The sequence below is a fragment of the Hippocampus bargibanti genome, linkage group LG17 (genome assembly GCF_051943395.1).
Source record: "Hippocampus bargibanti isolate YZ-2025 linkage group LG17, ASM5194339v1, whole genome shotgun sequence".
Lineage (NCBI taxonomy): Eukaryota > Metazoa > Chordata > Actinopteri > Syngnathiformes > Syngnathidae > Hippocampus > Hippocampus bargibanti.
The window spans coordinates 13,650,944-13,667,130 of record NC_142750.1 but is presented as its reverse complement, the minus strand read 5'-3'; the positions used below and the strand labels follow the sequence as shown (position 1 = coordinate 13,667,130).

Genomic DNA, 16,187 nt, shown 5'->3' with positions numbered 1-16,187 from the left:
TGTAAGCTCTCAGTCGTACAGAAGTGGTCATCGATGAAAAGGTTTCTTCAGCCGTCATCTGTACTTCTTTGAAGGTGTCGGACGTCATCCAAGAAACTTCGTCAAATAGGGCCTAAACTACCAGTAAGACTTTAGTTTGCTGACGAAGTTTCTTGGATAAGAAGCGAAACGTCCGACACCTTCAAAGAAGTACAGATGACGGCTGAAGTAACCTTTTCATCGAACAAGGCAAAATTCACACCTATTCAAGATATTAATTGGTTTTGCAGTTTGACCTGTTTGAAAACAACCTATTCTACATAGAAGTTAAATACAACTGAAATGTAATTAACCATAATTGAGAGTGACAACTTTTACAGCAGCTCCTATACGTCTGTGTAAGCACTCAGTCGTACAGGAGTGGTCCATTGATGAAAAGGTTTCCTCAGCCGTCATCCGTACTTTTTTGAAGGTGTCGGATGTTTCGCTTCTTATCCAAGAAACTTCGTCAGCAAACTAAAATCTTACTGGTAGTTTAGGCCCTATATATATATCCCTACTCTTCAGACATGGCGGTGCCGGACTCTGCTATGATAGGTTCCAGGGCACTCACAAACTGTGGGTACCCTCAGTGGTCATTTAACAAATGTCAGAAAGAAAGAATAGGGAATGAAACCAAAAATTCTGAAGATACAAAAAGGAGAGGGGTAGCAGTACCTTACATTGCAGGAGTTATACAAAGAGTCATTTGGCAACACAAAATTCCTACTTATTTCACTTTATGGCAAAAATTAGTGCATCCAAAAGATAGGCTGCCAAATGAAAAACAAAGTAATGTAGTTTATTCAATACATTGTAAGAATGACAATTGTAAAGAGCAGTACATTGGGGAGACTAAACAAATTCTCAAAAAAAGACTCAACATCGCAGGGATAATACTTGTGGGCCTCAATCGGCAGTACATATGCACCTAAAAGCTAGCAACCACTCATTTGACGACAATGAGGTTAAAATCTTAGCGAAAGAACAGATGGTTTGAAAGGGGAGTAAAAGAAGCGATTTTAAAAAAACAACTAAATCCTTCATTAAACCGGTTTGGTGGGGTGAGGTTCAATTTGGATCGTTCATACAATAGCCTGCTTCGGCAACATAGGATTAGTAATACTGATGAGTCTGTGTAAGCTCTCAGGCGTACAGGAGTGGTCCATCGATGAGAAGGTTTCTTCAGCCATCATCTGTACAAATGTGAAGGTTTCGGACGATGTTGATAAAGTCTTTTTTTTGAGAATTTCTCAAAAAAGACTATCAACATCGCAGGGATAATATAAGTGGACCTCAATTGGCAGTACATTTGCACCTAAAAGCTAGCAACCACTCATTTGACGACAATGAGGTTAAAATCTTAGCGAAAGAATATAGAGGGTTTGAAAGGGGGGTAAAAGAAGCGATTCTTATAAAACAACAAAATCCTTCATTAAACCGGTCTGGTGGGGTGAGGTTCAATTTGGATCGTTCATACAATAGCCTGCTTAGGCATAACAGGTTAGGCAACTTTCGTAATGCTGATGAGGGTCGTTATGCTGATGAGGTGATACCGGTGGGAGTGGGGATAATAGGCCAGTCGTTAGTCAGGAATGTAGGAACAATCAGTGGGGCCACAGGGAGGGGTCCTCTACCCCCCCAACCTGAGAGTAGGGTCCTATCATAGCTGGGTCCGGCGCCACCATGTCTGGACATTAGGGATATATAAATAGGGCTGATGCAACCAGTCAGACTTTAGTTCGCTGACGAAGCCTCTTGGATAGGAGGCGAAACGTCCGAAACCTTCACATTTGTACAGATGACGGCTGAAGAAACTTTCTCATCGATTAATACTGATGAGGTGATACCGGTCGAAATGGGGCAATCAGGCCAGTCGTTAGTCAGAACGACAGGAACTTTGAGTGGAGCAGCTGCAGTGGGTAGTCCTCTGCCCCCCCAACCTGACAGCAGGGACCTATCATAGGAGAGTCCGGCACCGCCATGTCTGGACAGTAGGGATATATATATATATATATATATATATATATATATATATATATATATATATATATATATATATATATATATATATATATATATATATATATATATATATATATATATATATATATATATATACTATAGGGCCTAAACCAGGGGTGTCAAACTCATTTCGCATTGCGGGCCACATACGGCCTAGGGAGATGTCAAGTGGGCCGGACCATTAAAATTATACCATACTCTGCTAAAAATAGCAAAAATATCATGTCTTTCCTTTGTTTTGGTGTAAAGAAGCACAAGAACATTAGGAAAATATTGACATTTAATGAACTATCCTTTTACAAAACATTTCATGAAACACCTCATCTTTCCTTAGACAAATGTGCAATTTACTTTTATCATTCACAAATATGCATTGCAATTGATCCCAATGATTATACAAAGGCACAAAACTTTAATTTGTACTGAAAAATATAGTAATGCACTTTAAGATTAAATGAGACTTTTAAAGAAAGGGATTTTTTAAACCACTTACACATACGCATATAAAATCTAAATGTAATCCCTGCGTACACCTTACAAACTAAGGGGAGTGATTCTAAATTTGTAATGAAGAAAGTGTTCACGTGTCCTGTAAATCTGTAAACTTCATACATGAAACATACATACACATACAATACATACTGAAAATATATGGAGTTGTATGAACAGTAGAATTCCATCACAGAACTTTTGTTTTGAAGCTGCTGACTAACATTAAAGTGTGGTATGGCAGGCTGTGGGTAATGTTGCTGTCGCTGAGAAGTTTGTCAAACTGACGATGGTTCAGACCTCTGGAAATTTACAGTGCGAACAACCACCTCCATGACGTGGTCCATTTTCAGCGACTTGCAACACAATGCCTCCTGGTGCAAAATACAGTGAAATGTCCAGAAACGATCTCCTCCATTAAGGGCTTGTACTTTGTCTTTGAACTTTGTCACGACATCTGCTTTCTTTCCGACCATGGATGACGCCCCCGTCTGTAGCCAGGCTGACAGCGCGGGACCAGTTCACTCCAACTCTACAGCAACGACAGAGCCGAAAATGTCCTCGGCTGTTGTGGTGTCCATCATTAGCACCAACTCAAGAAACTCTTCAGTAACAGTCAATGTCTCATCAACTCCTCGAATAAATAAGGTCCGTTGGCCCACGTCTGTGATGTCAGTGCTCTCGTCAATTGCCACGGAAAATGCAATAAATCCTCTCTGCTCTAGTATTCCTCGTCAGGCTAATATTGGCAAAAGCTTGTCGCTTCTTGGAACATACAAGTTCAGCCGCCTCCATCATGCATCGTTTAACAAACTCACCGTCGAAATAGGGCCTCAATGCTAATGCTATTTCACTAGCAATTAGGTCGCTGGCTTTTACCGCTGCTTCACTGACTTCTCGGCTCCGGATGAAAGTTGATTGCTGTTTCCTCAGACCCGCCAGCAATTCGTTAATCTCTTCTCTTCTCTTCTCAGTTGTCCTTGCAACCCGTCATATTTTTTCGCTGTGATGAGTCCCGTAGTGGCGTCGAATATTATATTCCTTCAATACCGAAACTTGTTACAAACACACCAAGCACAAAGGTTTTCCGTGCATCTCTGTAAATAAATAGGACGTGGTCCATTTTTTTTGAAAATTCTACACTCCTTATCTACTTTTCTCCGTTTGGATAACGACATTTTGGCTAATGAGGGTGTAGCGGAGAGGTAGAGACCAAGATATTAACAACGTCGTAACAAGCAGCAGATGGCGCATTGACACCGTCGGCTGTTTTCAGTCTGTCTCAGTGATGCGGCGTGTCTTCTACTCTGATGGAAAGAGTGCGGCCCTTAGCGGATAATCCATGAATTGCAGTGAATCAAAAATATTAATTCCATGTCTTTTATGCATTTTTCCACTTTCAAATTATCCTGCGGGCCTGATCGAACCTCTTCGGGGGCCGGTTCCGGCCCGCGGGCCTGATCGAACCTCTTCGGGGGCCGGTTCCGGCCCGCGGGCCGTATGTTTGACACCCCTGGCCTAAACTATATATATAGTTTAGGCCCTATATAGTTTGACCTGTACTATAGGGCCTAAACTATATATATAGTTTAGGCCCTATATATATATATATATATATATATATATATATATATATATATATATATATATATATATATATATATATATATATATATATATATATATATATATATATATATATATATATATATGGGCCTAAACTACCAATAAGACTTTATTTTGCTGACGAAGTTTCTTGGATAAGAAGCGAAACGTCCGACACCTTCAAAAAAGTACAGATGACGGCTGAAGAAACCTTTTCATCGACACCAGCTCCTATGTTTTGTTCTTCTACTTCTTCCTTTCATAATTTTGCTGCTGTGAATTGGGAATTTCTCCATTGGGAGACTAATAAAGGTTTTCTTATTTTACTGTACTGGACAAAAAAGTGACTAATTGCGTGTTTAACACTGTTGGATCAGCTTTGACCAGTAAAGCCTTCAAGTGGATGCTTGTGTTTATCCGCAAGCCGTCGCCGTGGTAACAAGGAAATCGCAGCTGTTTGTGAGGGCTCGAGTGTCACATCTGCTGAGGTCGTGAAAGCGGTGTCACGTGCACATGCATGTGCGCGTGACAGCTCGAGTGCTCGGGAGGGCTTTAGCCACTGTGCTAAATGATGGCATCAAATACTGCGTTTGTTCACGGCCTTTTATTTATTTATTTACTTTTGCAATTAATGAATTTAAGATTCACCGCATGTAACACTCAAACCGACTTACTCAATCATTAGCGGTTTGACATAACCTTTATGAAGTATGACAAAAATTGATGTGGTTTAAAACTTTTATGACCGAACAACAATTTATCCCGCTGAGGCTAAAGTAGTTTTGATTGAACTATTGAAAAATTGTGTACGTTGGAAATAACTGTTCATGCATTTCGGTGAACAGTGATGTTAGTGCATCCAGAAAAAAATCTTTAGAAGGCCCTTAGAGGCCAGAATAAACATTTTATTTGCTTGTATGCACTCTTGGGGGTGCGCTGTGATGCGACCAGCTGCATTGAGTTTTTTTGATGCGCAACAACTGTATAGTTCCATTCAACCAAATGGCAATGCCCTAATAATAGCACATTGTTTTGCAACAACAATAAAAAAAATAGTGCACCCTCCACCCATCCCATTAGTGGCCGAGATTACATGGATTTATTGCCCGCTTGTGTCGTTACTTGCAGTGGAAGGTCCACTGCAAGTCTTATCGAGCCCAAGCATGCAAATGGTAGATCATGCCTCACATGGCTTTGCCACTGGCAGCTGACAAAACACACTTGCCGCAATATGCACCTGAACTGGTTGCAATTATTATTATTATTATTATTATTATTATTATTATTATTATTTGCAACATGATGTATCTTTGGCCAGCCATTCTCACACAACAATGGGAGGATATTACATATTTTATTATTTCAAGGCACTACAGCACAGGTATTAAAGTCAAGCACCGGGGGCTAAATCTGGCCCGCTAACTCATTTTACCCCGAAAGGAAACTGTAAATACAATGTAGCCCGTGGAAAAAAATTAGTTTGACACCCTTGGATTGGATTGGATTGGATTGGATTTGCCTTTATTAGTCTCGCAGTGAAGAAATTTACATTTCATAGCAGCAAAGTTATGAAGGAAATGAAAGTAGAAAAGCAAAACACAGGAGCTGCTGTAAAGGCAGCCACTCTCGCGGCACCGTCTTGAAGTCAAAAGAACAAAAAAAAACTAAATAACAAATAACATGACAACACAAAGACACAGAGAGACATTCATTCTTAAGCACTTTCTGTACCCTCTTTGTTACCTAAAGCAGCATTTGCATTACTTGCATTACAGAATAATGATGTGTTCAAAATGAAAACAAGATAATCCTAGAAACAAAGACCTCTTTCCTCTCAACATACAAAAAAAACAACAGTAAAATGATTGTATTAAACCAGATCTGTGACAAATACAGTGTACTTAGAAAAAAAAATCAATTTTGCGATTTTTATGTCCAAAAAAAAAAAAACAGCTGGCGTTTTTGTGACCTGCGTGTGTCCGATATGGTTGCTAAGAGGCCAAAAAGGAGCCGACGCTGCCTCCACCAGTGTTCAAAGACGAGGCGGAGGTGCGTCGCTTCATCGTGTCCTGGTCCATCTGTGAAAGCACAGTCGCACTTTATTGAAAGACAAAAGATGTGGGGGGTATTTATTTTGAAATTTTTCCAACATGAATTGCTCACCTTGGTCAGACCTTTTGCGATCAGGGCGATTTCGGTGGGCTGGTACACGCAGCTTCGCAGTTGACCGTTATAAGCGCTGTACGGTGACATCGGCTTTGATGGCGCTGGTGATGAACGACGGCGGAAAAAGAAAATGTGTTTAAAAACAAACGTAACATTGAAGATTGGAAAGTGTCTCGACAGTCGAGTCAACCTCTATTCAATGCGGTAAAACTAACATCGAGAACCGCGGAAAATCCAACTGGAACCTCTGCACCCTGCCCACCACCTGTTCCAGCTACTCCCCTCAGGCAAGCGCTACCGATCCATGCGCACCAAATCCAGCACTGATTTACTGAAATTCTCACTCCGAATGGATTTTTTCCCCACAAGGCAGTACGTGTTCACATTGCCCAATCATTGTTGATGTGTAGTTGACAGTCAATTTATCCATCCGTTGGAATTTATGGAAAGAATATTAACTCATTCACTGCCGGACATGCAAAAATGTCTCCACTCCAGTGCCAGGGATTTTGTCATTGACCATCAAATTCCCGGAGGCACAGAATATTGAGTTTTAGGACTACATAAACATTCACTGCATCGTAAGAAGCCTTAGACTCTCTTCTTTCATCTGGAAAAAAAGTTAATTCCCAAGTTATATGGGTCTGGAGTTATATGAGCTTGAAATGAGGGCGGCTGTCCAAAATACAATGCAATACATGCATATTGGTTGATATTGAAGTACTTTAACAACAGCTGGAGCTGTAACAAAACACTAACATGGAAAAAAGGGAAATCCTGCCCCCTTGTTGAAGGTAAAATACATTGCCAGAGGTCTGGCCAGCGTTTTATCGGCACCTCAGAAAGAAAAAAATAAACCCTGAAAAAAATCAGGACTGGCGCTCTGCGTCATATTTCCAATTCCCACCTAAATTTGGGAATGGCAGTAAATGAGTTAATTGGGCATTATGGACTGTGTAGCAAAATGTCTAATATGGCTCCAATTACCCGTGTGTGGTTCCTCCATTGTGAAGGCTTTGTTTTCCATGTACACAGTCTGGTGAGGTGGCTCCGGCTCCTTGCGAATGTTGTCAAACACCAAGCTCCTAGCAGGATAGATGTGGTCGCCATCGTGGGGGGGCTCCAGGTCTGGATCCCGCTGTGTCAGGGAGCAAATCTCCGGGATAGCGTACAGGAGTAAGAACACCCACGCGTTGGCCACCACGGCCACAGCCATGGTGGGGTCATCCCAGCTAGCATCTCCCAGCGCTCTGTTCCCGCCGACGTACATGCCAATCCAAACCATCCAGATGGCCACGGTGAAGAGGCTCGAGACCAGGATGAAAGCCCCGTCTCGGCGCCACCGCTTGTGCATCAGAGAGGGCACGGACATGAGCACGGCGGCGAGCAGCAGTACCATCACGTAGATCAGCGCCATGACAAAGTCCTCGTTGGCAAAGTCACAGGATAGCTCGGAGGCGTCCGTACCACTGGGCCGATTTCGCACCACGGTGATGAGGAGCCACTCGGTGTTGATGATGACCTCCACTAACCACAGCCCGAGTGCCCCCAGACACAGCATCCAACTCCCGGGGGCCCGGCCGCACCTCTGTAGCAAGACGAGCCACAGCCCGTGCATCACCAGGCAGGCCAGGCATCCCGAGAACAGGACGCCAAAAAGGAACCTCCGTGCCAGGCAGCTTCCAAAGTCACGGCCCACCACAAAGGCGAAGGCGAGCCCAAAAAGACCCAGGGTGGAAATGAGAACGCCGGCCTGCAGTGCCACCGTGCCTTTCCTCTCCTTGTCTGTCACCAAAGGCAAGCAGGCCATCAGGATGACGAACAGCACGAAGGAGGTCAGCACACCGGCGGTGGCGACCGCCTCCACCGCCACCCCCCACGCCACCGCCAGGTCACACATGTTGTAGTAGATGGAGCCAATGCTGGTCCCACACCCCCTGGGCGGGCCTGTCAATGCCATCATTTTCTCCAAGGTAAGATGCTGCAAACGCAAAACACGCCTCAAGTTACTTATGCATACACCACGGGTGTCAAAGTCAAGGCCCGGGTGCCAAATCTGGCCCGCCACATCCTTTTACTAGGCCCGCGAAAGCAAATCAAGCATGTCAACCAAAATTTCAAACTGTAGTGTGTATATCCCACAATAACAGTAATTGTTTTTACTTTAAATTTGAAAAGTAGTTATTAAATTGTTGTGCACTCTAAATGTAATATGTGCAAGGGATTAAACCAGTGTCTGAAACTCATGACAAAAAGTTAGCGGACACCAGGGCAGACAACTCTGAAAAGTTGCCTGCCCAGCCATAAAGTTGCCTGACCCATTTTTCACAACTTGAAACACAATAAGATGACTAATCGCAAAAAAACCTCATTGTTGCAAAGTATTAAGGATTGATAATCAGAATATATAACAGAACAACACTTTAAAATTAAGTAATTGATGTATTTACCACAAATGCTCCCTTGCTTAATTTATGGTAAATATCCCTTGCTGATGATTTTGCTTCAGTTGTCGTTTGTCCATACACTGTTCGGCATATTGCACAATGCAGTGTTTGTGTTGCGTCGTCTGCTACAAGCCACGTGAACCCCTCTTTCCATTTTGTTAGCTTCTATTGAATCTTTCGTCTGGGGTTGAGGTTTTGGCTTGATTCCTAACCACTTATCCATTTTTCTTGTATTCTCTGTGCGTCTACTTTGGAAAATGATATGCAAATGCACCCAGAAAGTTTTTCGATGCAGGCTTCTGAATGGCTGCCGAGTATGCAAATTGCCAAACGAACCGAAATTCCGAAATTTCCAAACCGAAGGAAGATCCAGAACCCCATACCTATCTGACCTTCTTCAAATTTCGACTCCCTCTCGTTCCCTCAGATACTCTTCCTCCCTCCACCTCTGTGCTGCCCCCCCACCTGCCTGTCTCAGCACAATGGGTGACAGAGCCTTCAGCTGCTCTGCCCCCAAACTTTGGAACTCACTCCCTCCCAACATTCGTAACATCGATTCTCTTCCCACCTTCAAGTCCCATCTCAAAACTCACCTATTTAGAATTGCATTTTCTGTGTAGCTCTCTCTCTTGTTTCTATTTATAATTGTATTTTATTTATTGTATTCTATTTTGTGATTGTATTCGATTTATTATAGTACCTATGCTTGTCTGTGACTGTAAAGTGTCCTTGAGAGCTTTGAAAGGCGCTTAAAATGTAATGTCTTATTATTATTATTATTATTATTATTATTATTATTATTATTATTATTATTATTATTATTATTATTATTTCGAAATCGGAATTAAGCAAATGTTTGGTTTGAAATAAAAATCTTTTTTTTCTTTGTTTTTTTATTTCTTGAAAAAGTTGCTGGCCACCCGGGCGGAGACGTTCTGTAAGTTGTATGCCCGACGTAAAAGTTGCACGCCCAGGTCGTCTGAGCAGACGTTATTTCAGACACTGATTAAATATTCTAACAGCTTCCCCAATTTTTCCCTGAGAGGAAACCATAAGTGCCTTGTAGCCCACGGCACAGAAATGAGTGTGTTTGCATCTGAAAAAAGGGATATTGAGCACCCTGTATTTTCTAGAATTGCTACACGGCCACAGTATTAACTCATTCACTGCCATTCCCGAATTTAAGCGGGAATTGAAAATATGACGTGGTGCACCATTCCCGAATTTTTTCGGGTTTTGGTTTTTATTGCGGGGACTACCACTAAGGCGCTGGTCAGACCTCTGGCAGTGTTTATTTCCCCTTCCATGGGGTGGCAGCATTTGCCTTTTTTCCATGTTAGCGCTTTGTTCCAGCTTTAGCTGTGCGCTAAATAAACCGCGCTCAATAAACTAATATGTATGTATTGCATTGTATTTTGGATAGCCGCCCTCATTTCAAGCTCAGACCCATATAAGGAATTAGGAATTAACTATTTTTTCTTATGAAAAAAGACACTCTATGGTTTCTTACACCGCATTGAATTTTTATGTAGTCCTAAAACTCAATATTCTGTGGGTCTTGGAATTTGAGTGAAAATGACAAAAACCCTGGCACTGGGCACTGGAGTGGACACATTTTTGCACATCATCTGGCAGTGAATGAGTTAATCATCGTGATAGAACTATTCTTTGGATGATCTTGGGTTAATACATTTGTTTTAACAGCATTTATTTATTTTATGTGCCATCAATCAGTCGCTTTCGTTTGTTTGTGGTGTCCATCTCAAAAATGTATGCATCCTTTCAAGCCACAGCACGGACTGTCATGCATTTATCATTCGCGGTGTGAAAATTGTTGTTTTTGAGAATTTTAACCTCAAATCCATGAGCCATTTGCTTCTATAAATCTGTCAGAAACTCACACGCAAAATATGACCTATTCGATTCGTTTTTTACTGTTGATTTGCCGGACACAGCTTCCGGCGCTAGATTATCATAGCTGTGTCCGGCGCCGCCATGCCTGGACATTAGGGATATATAAATAGGGCCGATACGACCAGTCAGACTTTAGTTCGCTGACGAAGCCTCTTGGATAGGAGGCGAAACGTCCGAAACCTTCAAAATTGTACAGATGACGGCTGAAGAAACCTTCTCATCGATGGACAACTCCTGTACGACTGAGAGTTTACACAGACGTGTTGATTTGAAACAACATGTAAAAGCAAACATCAACGTCTCCAATTTATGAATTTGTATCCATTTGTAACATCGTAAAACAATAAATATTCGCTTTTAAAAAGCAAATAATGCATAATAAGAATATTAAGAATACGAATGTTTGTAATAGTGGGGAAATTGGCAAATAACATTAAATTTTGTCATCCTACCTGTGCAGCTCCAACAAATGTCTGAATTCTTCTTCTGATCAATCCTTTGCGGTTCAAGCAGATAATCCGACCAATTTCCTTCTGACTGATTCTGTCTCCCGGCGGAATCGTGCAGCGGTCCCCCAATGCCCCCACTCCTCCAACATAGCGTCAGCGACCCGCTGCTGGTTTCGAGCAGGTCACGTTCTATCAACCGCAGCCGTCCGAATGGATGGCCCTTGAGCACCTTCAAGTCACCGCCGCCCTCTTGGAAAGAGTCCGACCTCTCCTTTGTTGCTTGCAGCTTTGCATATTCTGCAAGATTAGGAGTCAGCCTGTTTATTTGTTCCAGTGGCAAACAAAGAGGCCCACTCACCTGCTCTCCAACGGCTCATTTCCACTCAAGTTTGCCCCGCGCAACCAGGTCAGAATTGCATTGGTGTAACGCACAGACCGATGCTGAATATTGGCCTTTTATTATTAGCCTGATTAGCTCACTTTTGTGATTAGATGATTGGCATTCATCGGGTATGCAACCAGTTGTGTTGGTGTGCAGAGAGAGCAGAAAATAATCTCTTTTGAGAATACATCCACACACACTTAGAGAACTGAATTATTGACACTTTTGGGACAGTTTAACTTCAGGGTGTAATCACCTTTGTTGCCAGCAGTTTAGAGTTCACGAGGGGGACAGTCAATGTGCACTTCTACAAGTTGTACACTGATTGTTTCCAATTGCAGGGAAATTTTCACTTATTCAGCGTTGTCCCATAAAGAAATACATTATACCCATTTCACACTAAAATACCCCTTTTAAGCATATACTGTAGTTTTATACAAGCCCACTCCTACAGAAAAAAAAATAATCATGTACCACCCCAGTCCTGTACCGTCGTAAACAATAAATAAATAATATTTCCTCGTCTGCTTAAAATGACTCACACCACATCCTGCCCCTGTTCAGAATGACCCCCAGTCGTATACCATTCCTATTTTGGAGGGCAGCTAAGCTGCATTGAAAACAAAATAAAACAACGAAAGGAAAAACACTACTATATTTTATCTATCCATCCCTCCATTTTCCAGACCGTTTTATCCTCATTAGGGTCATGTGCGTGTGTGTGTGTGTGGGGGGGGTGCTGGAGCCTCAATCAGGGTGCCATGCATGTTTTTGGAACGTGGGAGGAACAGGAGGACCTGGAGGAAACCCACCCGGGCTCGGGTAGAACATGCAAATTCCACACAGGAACGCTGGACCGGGTCTTGAACTCACAACCTCTGCACTGTGAAGTCAGGGTGCTAACCACTCGACTACCGGGCCGTCTACTACATTTTAATTAAAAAAAATGGATTAAATAATTTAATACATTCAAAATCGTTTTGCTTAATACCTTAAAATTTTCCATTATCCCTCATGGATGTCTTACTGAATATGTTCAACTAATTCAGAGCGCCACCTGCTGGATAAAAATCTCATAGTTGACATGACTGAACGGGATTCTAACCAAATGGGGAAGGTTTTTGATCGATCTTTTGAAAGACAGGCCACTCAACAACTACTAAAAACACTATATGAACGCCCCCACCCTCACACACAATGAAATACAATCCATCTTCGTTTCCACTGCACAACAAATTTAACATAAAATAACCATCGTTGCAGATCAACCATATCGAGAACTCAACATAAAACAAACAATAATATGATCAGAACAACTCTTCCTATGTACGCGAGAATCAAACTGTTCTTCATATTTTTATTCATGCTAATTGATCAAAATGTCATTGCTTCCCAACAAAAAGCATCATCCTCCCCAAAAAATATTTGGATCACATGTAAAAACAAACACCAAAATAATAATAATAATAATAATAATAATAATAATAATAATAAAGGGTGAAAAATATATTTACAATTTTTTGTTGGATCGACTTATCGTAGGCAGTGACAGTATAGACTTTAATGTGTCTTTCTGAATTAGAAATTCTGTACTGTCATATATTCCGGATCCAACAAGAATACATACAGTACCATTAAAAAAAGGATTTTAAACTTAAAATGAACCGGATATCTTTGAGACATATAATTCACCCCAAACAACTAACAGTACAACAATAAATTAAAAAAAAAGTGGTTGGTTTAGATTAAAGTTTTAAATTACAGAGTTTTGACCACGACATTTACTGTCTAGTCATAATGTTGACCTAAATCAACTGATTGACAAAAAAGAAGTTGTATTTTTGTACCATAATTATTTCATTGTGTGTATGAAATGAAAAGCGCATGTGAGTGTTGTTTTGCAGTCCTGGTTTGGTGTTGGGGGTAGGGGCCATGGGTGCATGCCCTCGAGGCCCAGTGCAGGATTAAGGTCATCTAGGACACTGCTTTTCTGAAGCCAGCTGGCATTTTGCCTGCACTAAAAGTCCTGTTTAGACAGCATGATGGAGCCTCCTGCGGTGAATCGATCCCTCAACCATCGATATACGAACCCAGCAGTTGACTCGCTAGCCTGCCCCTAGGTCCGTCCACCACTTTTATTTTACATTACGATTCTGTTCGCAGATCCTCCATAGGATGCCATCACCAAGGAGAAAGCAATGTGACCTTAATGAAGGGCATACCATTCCCACAGGCATGCCTGGCCACATCGCAGTCAGACAACTCAATAACACACAGTAGCTTCAAATTAAGACCAAATACTCCACAAACACTAAAGCGAGTCTTTCCGTTCCAATTTATGAAGAGACTCATCTTCTTCAGAACTAATGAAACTGGACTCTACATTCCTAATATTGAGAAATGGCTACATACTCTATATCATGACATGTATTATTATTATTATTATTATTATTATTATTATTATTATTATTATTATTATTATTATTATTATTATTATTATTATTATTATTATTATTATTATTATTATCATGACATGGAAATATATCACAGCGTTTATGAAGGGAAAAGCCGAAAGGAAAAGAAGAAGAGAATATATTGTAGATTACACAACACAACAATTGTAATTACCAAGAGACTATCGTCCAAAAAGAGTCTATTTGAAAGACTAATTGTAAGACCACGATCTGCGTTCTTGATGTTGAGAAACGGCTTTAAACTAGCAAGATAGCGACCACCATCTAGTTAGCTAGCTAGCTATCTCACTGGCTCGCTTGCGATGCAACATGATTTCTCTCTCTCTCTCTCTCTCTCTCTCTCTCTCTCTCTCTCTCTCTCTCTCTCTCTCTCTCTCTCTCTCTCTCTCTCTCTCTCTCTCTCTCTCTCTCTCTCTCTCTCTCTCTCTCTCGCTCTATCTATCTCTGTCTCGCTCTATCTATCTCTGTCTCTGTATGTATCTCTCCCTAACTGCAGTTAACAATTATTAAAATGAAGATTTAGAACTGATTTTATGACTATAGTGAAGAGTGCAAATCTACTCCCAATTTTGGGTAAATGGGGTGGTAACAATAACAATAAAAAAAACAATAGAACACAATTTTTTACTGCAGTATGAAGTCATGGAAAGCCGCTTACCTAAATGGATGGAACCCTATTAGTTATGATACATATTCATGATAGCTTTGAAAAATCTCCTAATCTGATAGACCACGGCCCCATTTATAGTATCATTTCCATAAGGACTAAATAGTACATTTTTTGTTGCGGTTGTTTGCATTAAGGCCACTCCAGCTCTCCTCTGGGAAACAGTCAGGTGATTCATCGTGGCGGTTTAGGCTTTGGGTCTTACTCTTGAATTTTTATATATTTATTTAAAAAGTGCTTGAATAAGAGACTCAAATCTCAAGTAACAGCCTAAAAGATGGAAGGCCTGCAAAGCCTTGTCTGCTGGCCTTAAAATGTCAGAATCACAGACTAATGTTAATTATATTTTGTCCATGAATTTTTATTCAATAATTCCAAATTGTCTTTCAGCTTCCTCTCATTGGTTTTCACTTGTTGTGCTGCTTCCAGATGTGTTTTGTATTTAAGCATTTAACTAATCACATTTCAGCCATCATTTGTTCCCAGGGTCAGCAATCTACTGAAATGTCACCGAAAAATTAATGTCGATGAAACTGTTGCTTTGACAGGAAATGTCAGTTTTCACAAACTATGTATCACTCGCCACTCATGATAAGAGCATACTGGCCAGAACTAGCACACTGTATCTGTAGCGAGCTGCATATGCAAGTATATTGTTGTGTCGATTTAATAGCCCTTTTGTCAACCCACAATGGCTGAAGGACAAGAAGAAATGGATTTGGTTGCAGATATACTGATAAAGCCATTTTCAAGACGGAATTTTCAAGAATAGATGGGAATCATTAAGAAAAGTTGGACAGCTTCGAAGCTAGCAAAAATAGCAAATAATATTGACATTTTATGAGGTTATCATGAATCCACACATTCATAGTAAAAATTCGAACAGTTTAATGACAGTATTTCTTAAGTTTCTTCTAGTCACAAGTTATTTCCTGGCTAACGGCATCCTCTTGTGGACAGGTAGTAGGTAGGGTTGACATGCACTGCCCACCACTGCCAAAACGCAACATGACGTTAAGCAATCCTGATTGATATATTCAGTTTCAAGAAACTGAGTTTAGTGTAGATTGAAATGAGCAGTGCCTGCGCAAATCAAATTATCCCTCCATTAGTTTGGTAAACACTGTCATCAGAAAAGTAACTACTCCCCCGACAAAAAAATAAAATAAAATAAAAAAACCCATAAATGGATTATGAAACGTGATTGACTGCCACGCGGTGAGCAAATTGAAGCTTTGATTGTATTTGGTAGATCGTTTCAGTAGTATCCTGCTGTGATTAAAGCACTAATGTCTCGAGAGAAAGAAATATAAAAAAACATTTTAAAAACCCAGATACCGTATGTGCATTGTTGCGTGTACCATTAAAAGATAAATATCGATTGCTGATAGCACCTCTCATCCCACCACACACACATACACACAAATCAAAATCAAAACAGTCGCTATGGTAACGCCCCTGCCAGATTCCACCAATCAATGGAGCCGACCGTTCTTTGCGAGATGCGCCAGCGAAAGGCAGGCGTCCTACATAAAGCATGCGGGACGGGAA

The 16,187-nt window shown here is 41.0% G+C and overlaps 1 protein-coding gene across 1 annotated transcript; it reads right to left on the bottom strand.

Annotated features, from left to right (window-relative positions):
* Window positions 1-5,619: 5,619 nt before the first annotated feature.
* LOC148885873 (G protein-coupled receptor family C group 5 member C-like) lies at window positions 5,620-11,412 on the bottom strand. The gene is made up of 4 exons (XM_089018808.1): window positions 11,117-11,412; window positions 7,291-8,284; window positions 6,301-6,404; window positions 5,620-6,215 (listed from the first exon to the last, which is right to left on the bottom strand). The coding sequence occupies exons 2-4, from the start codon at window positions 8,264-8,266 to the stop codon at window positions 6,129-6,131; spliced, it is 1,167 nt and encodes a 388-aa protein (XP_088874934.1). The 5' UTR covers window positions 8,267-8,284; window positions 11,117-11,412; the 3' UTR covers window positions 5,620-6,128.
* Between the last annotated feature and the right edge of the window lie 4,775 nt (window positions 11,413-16,187).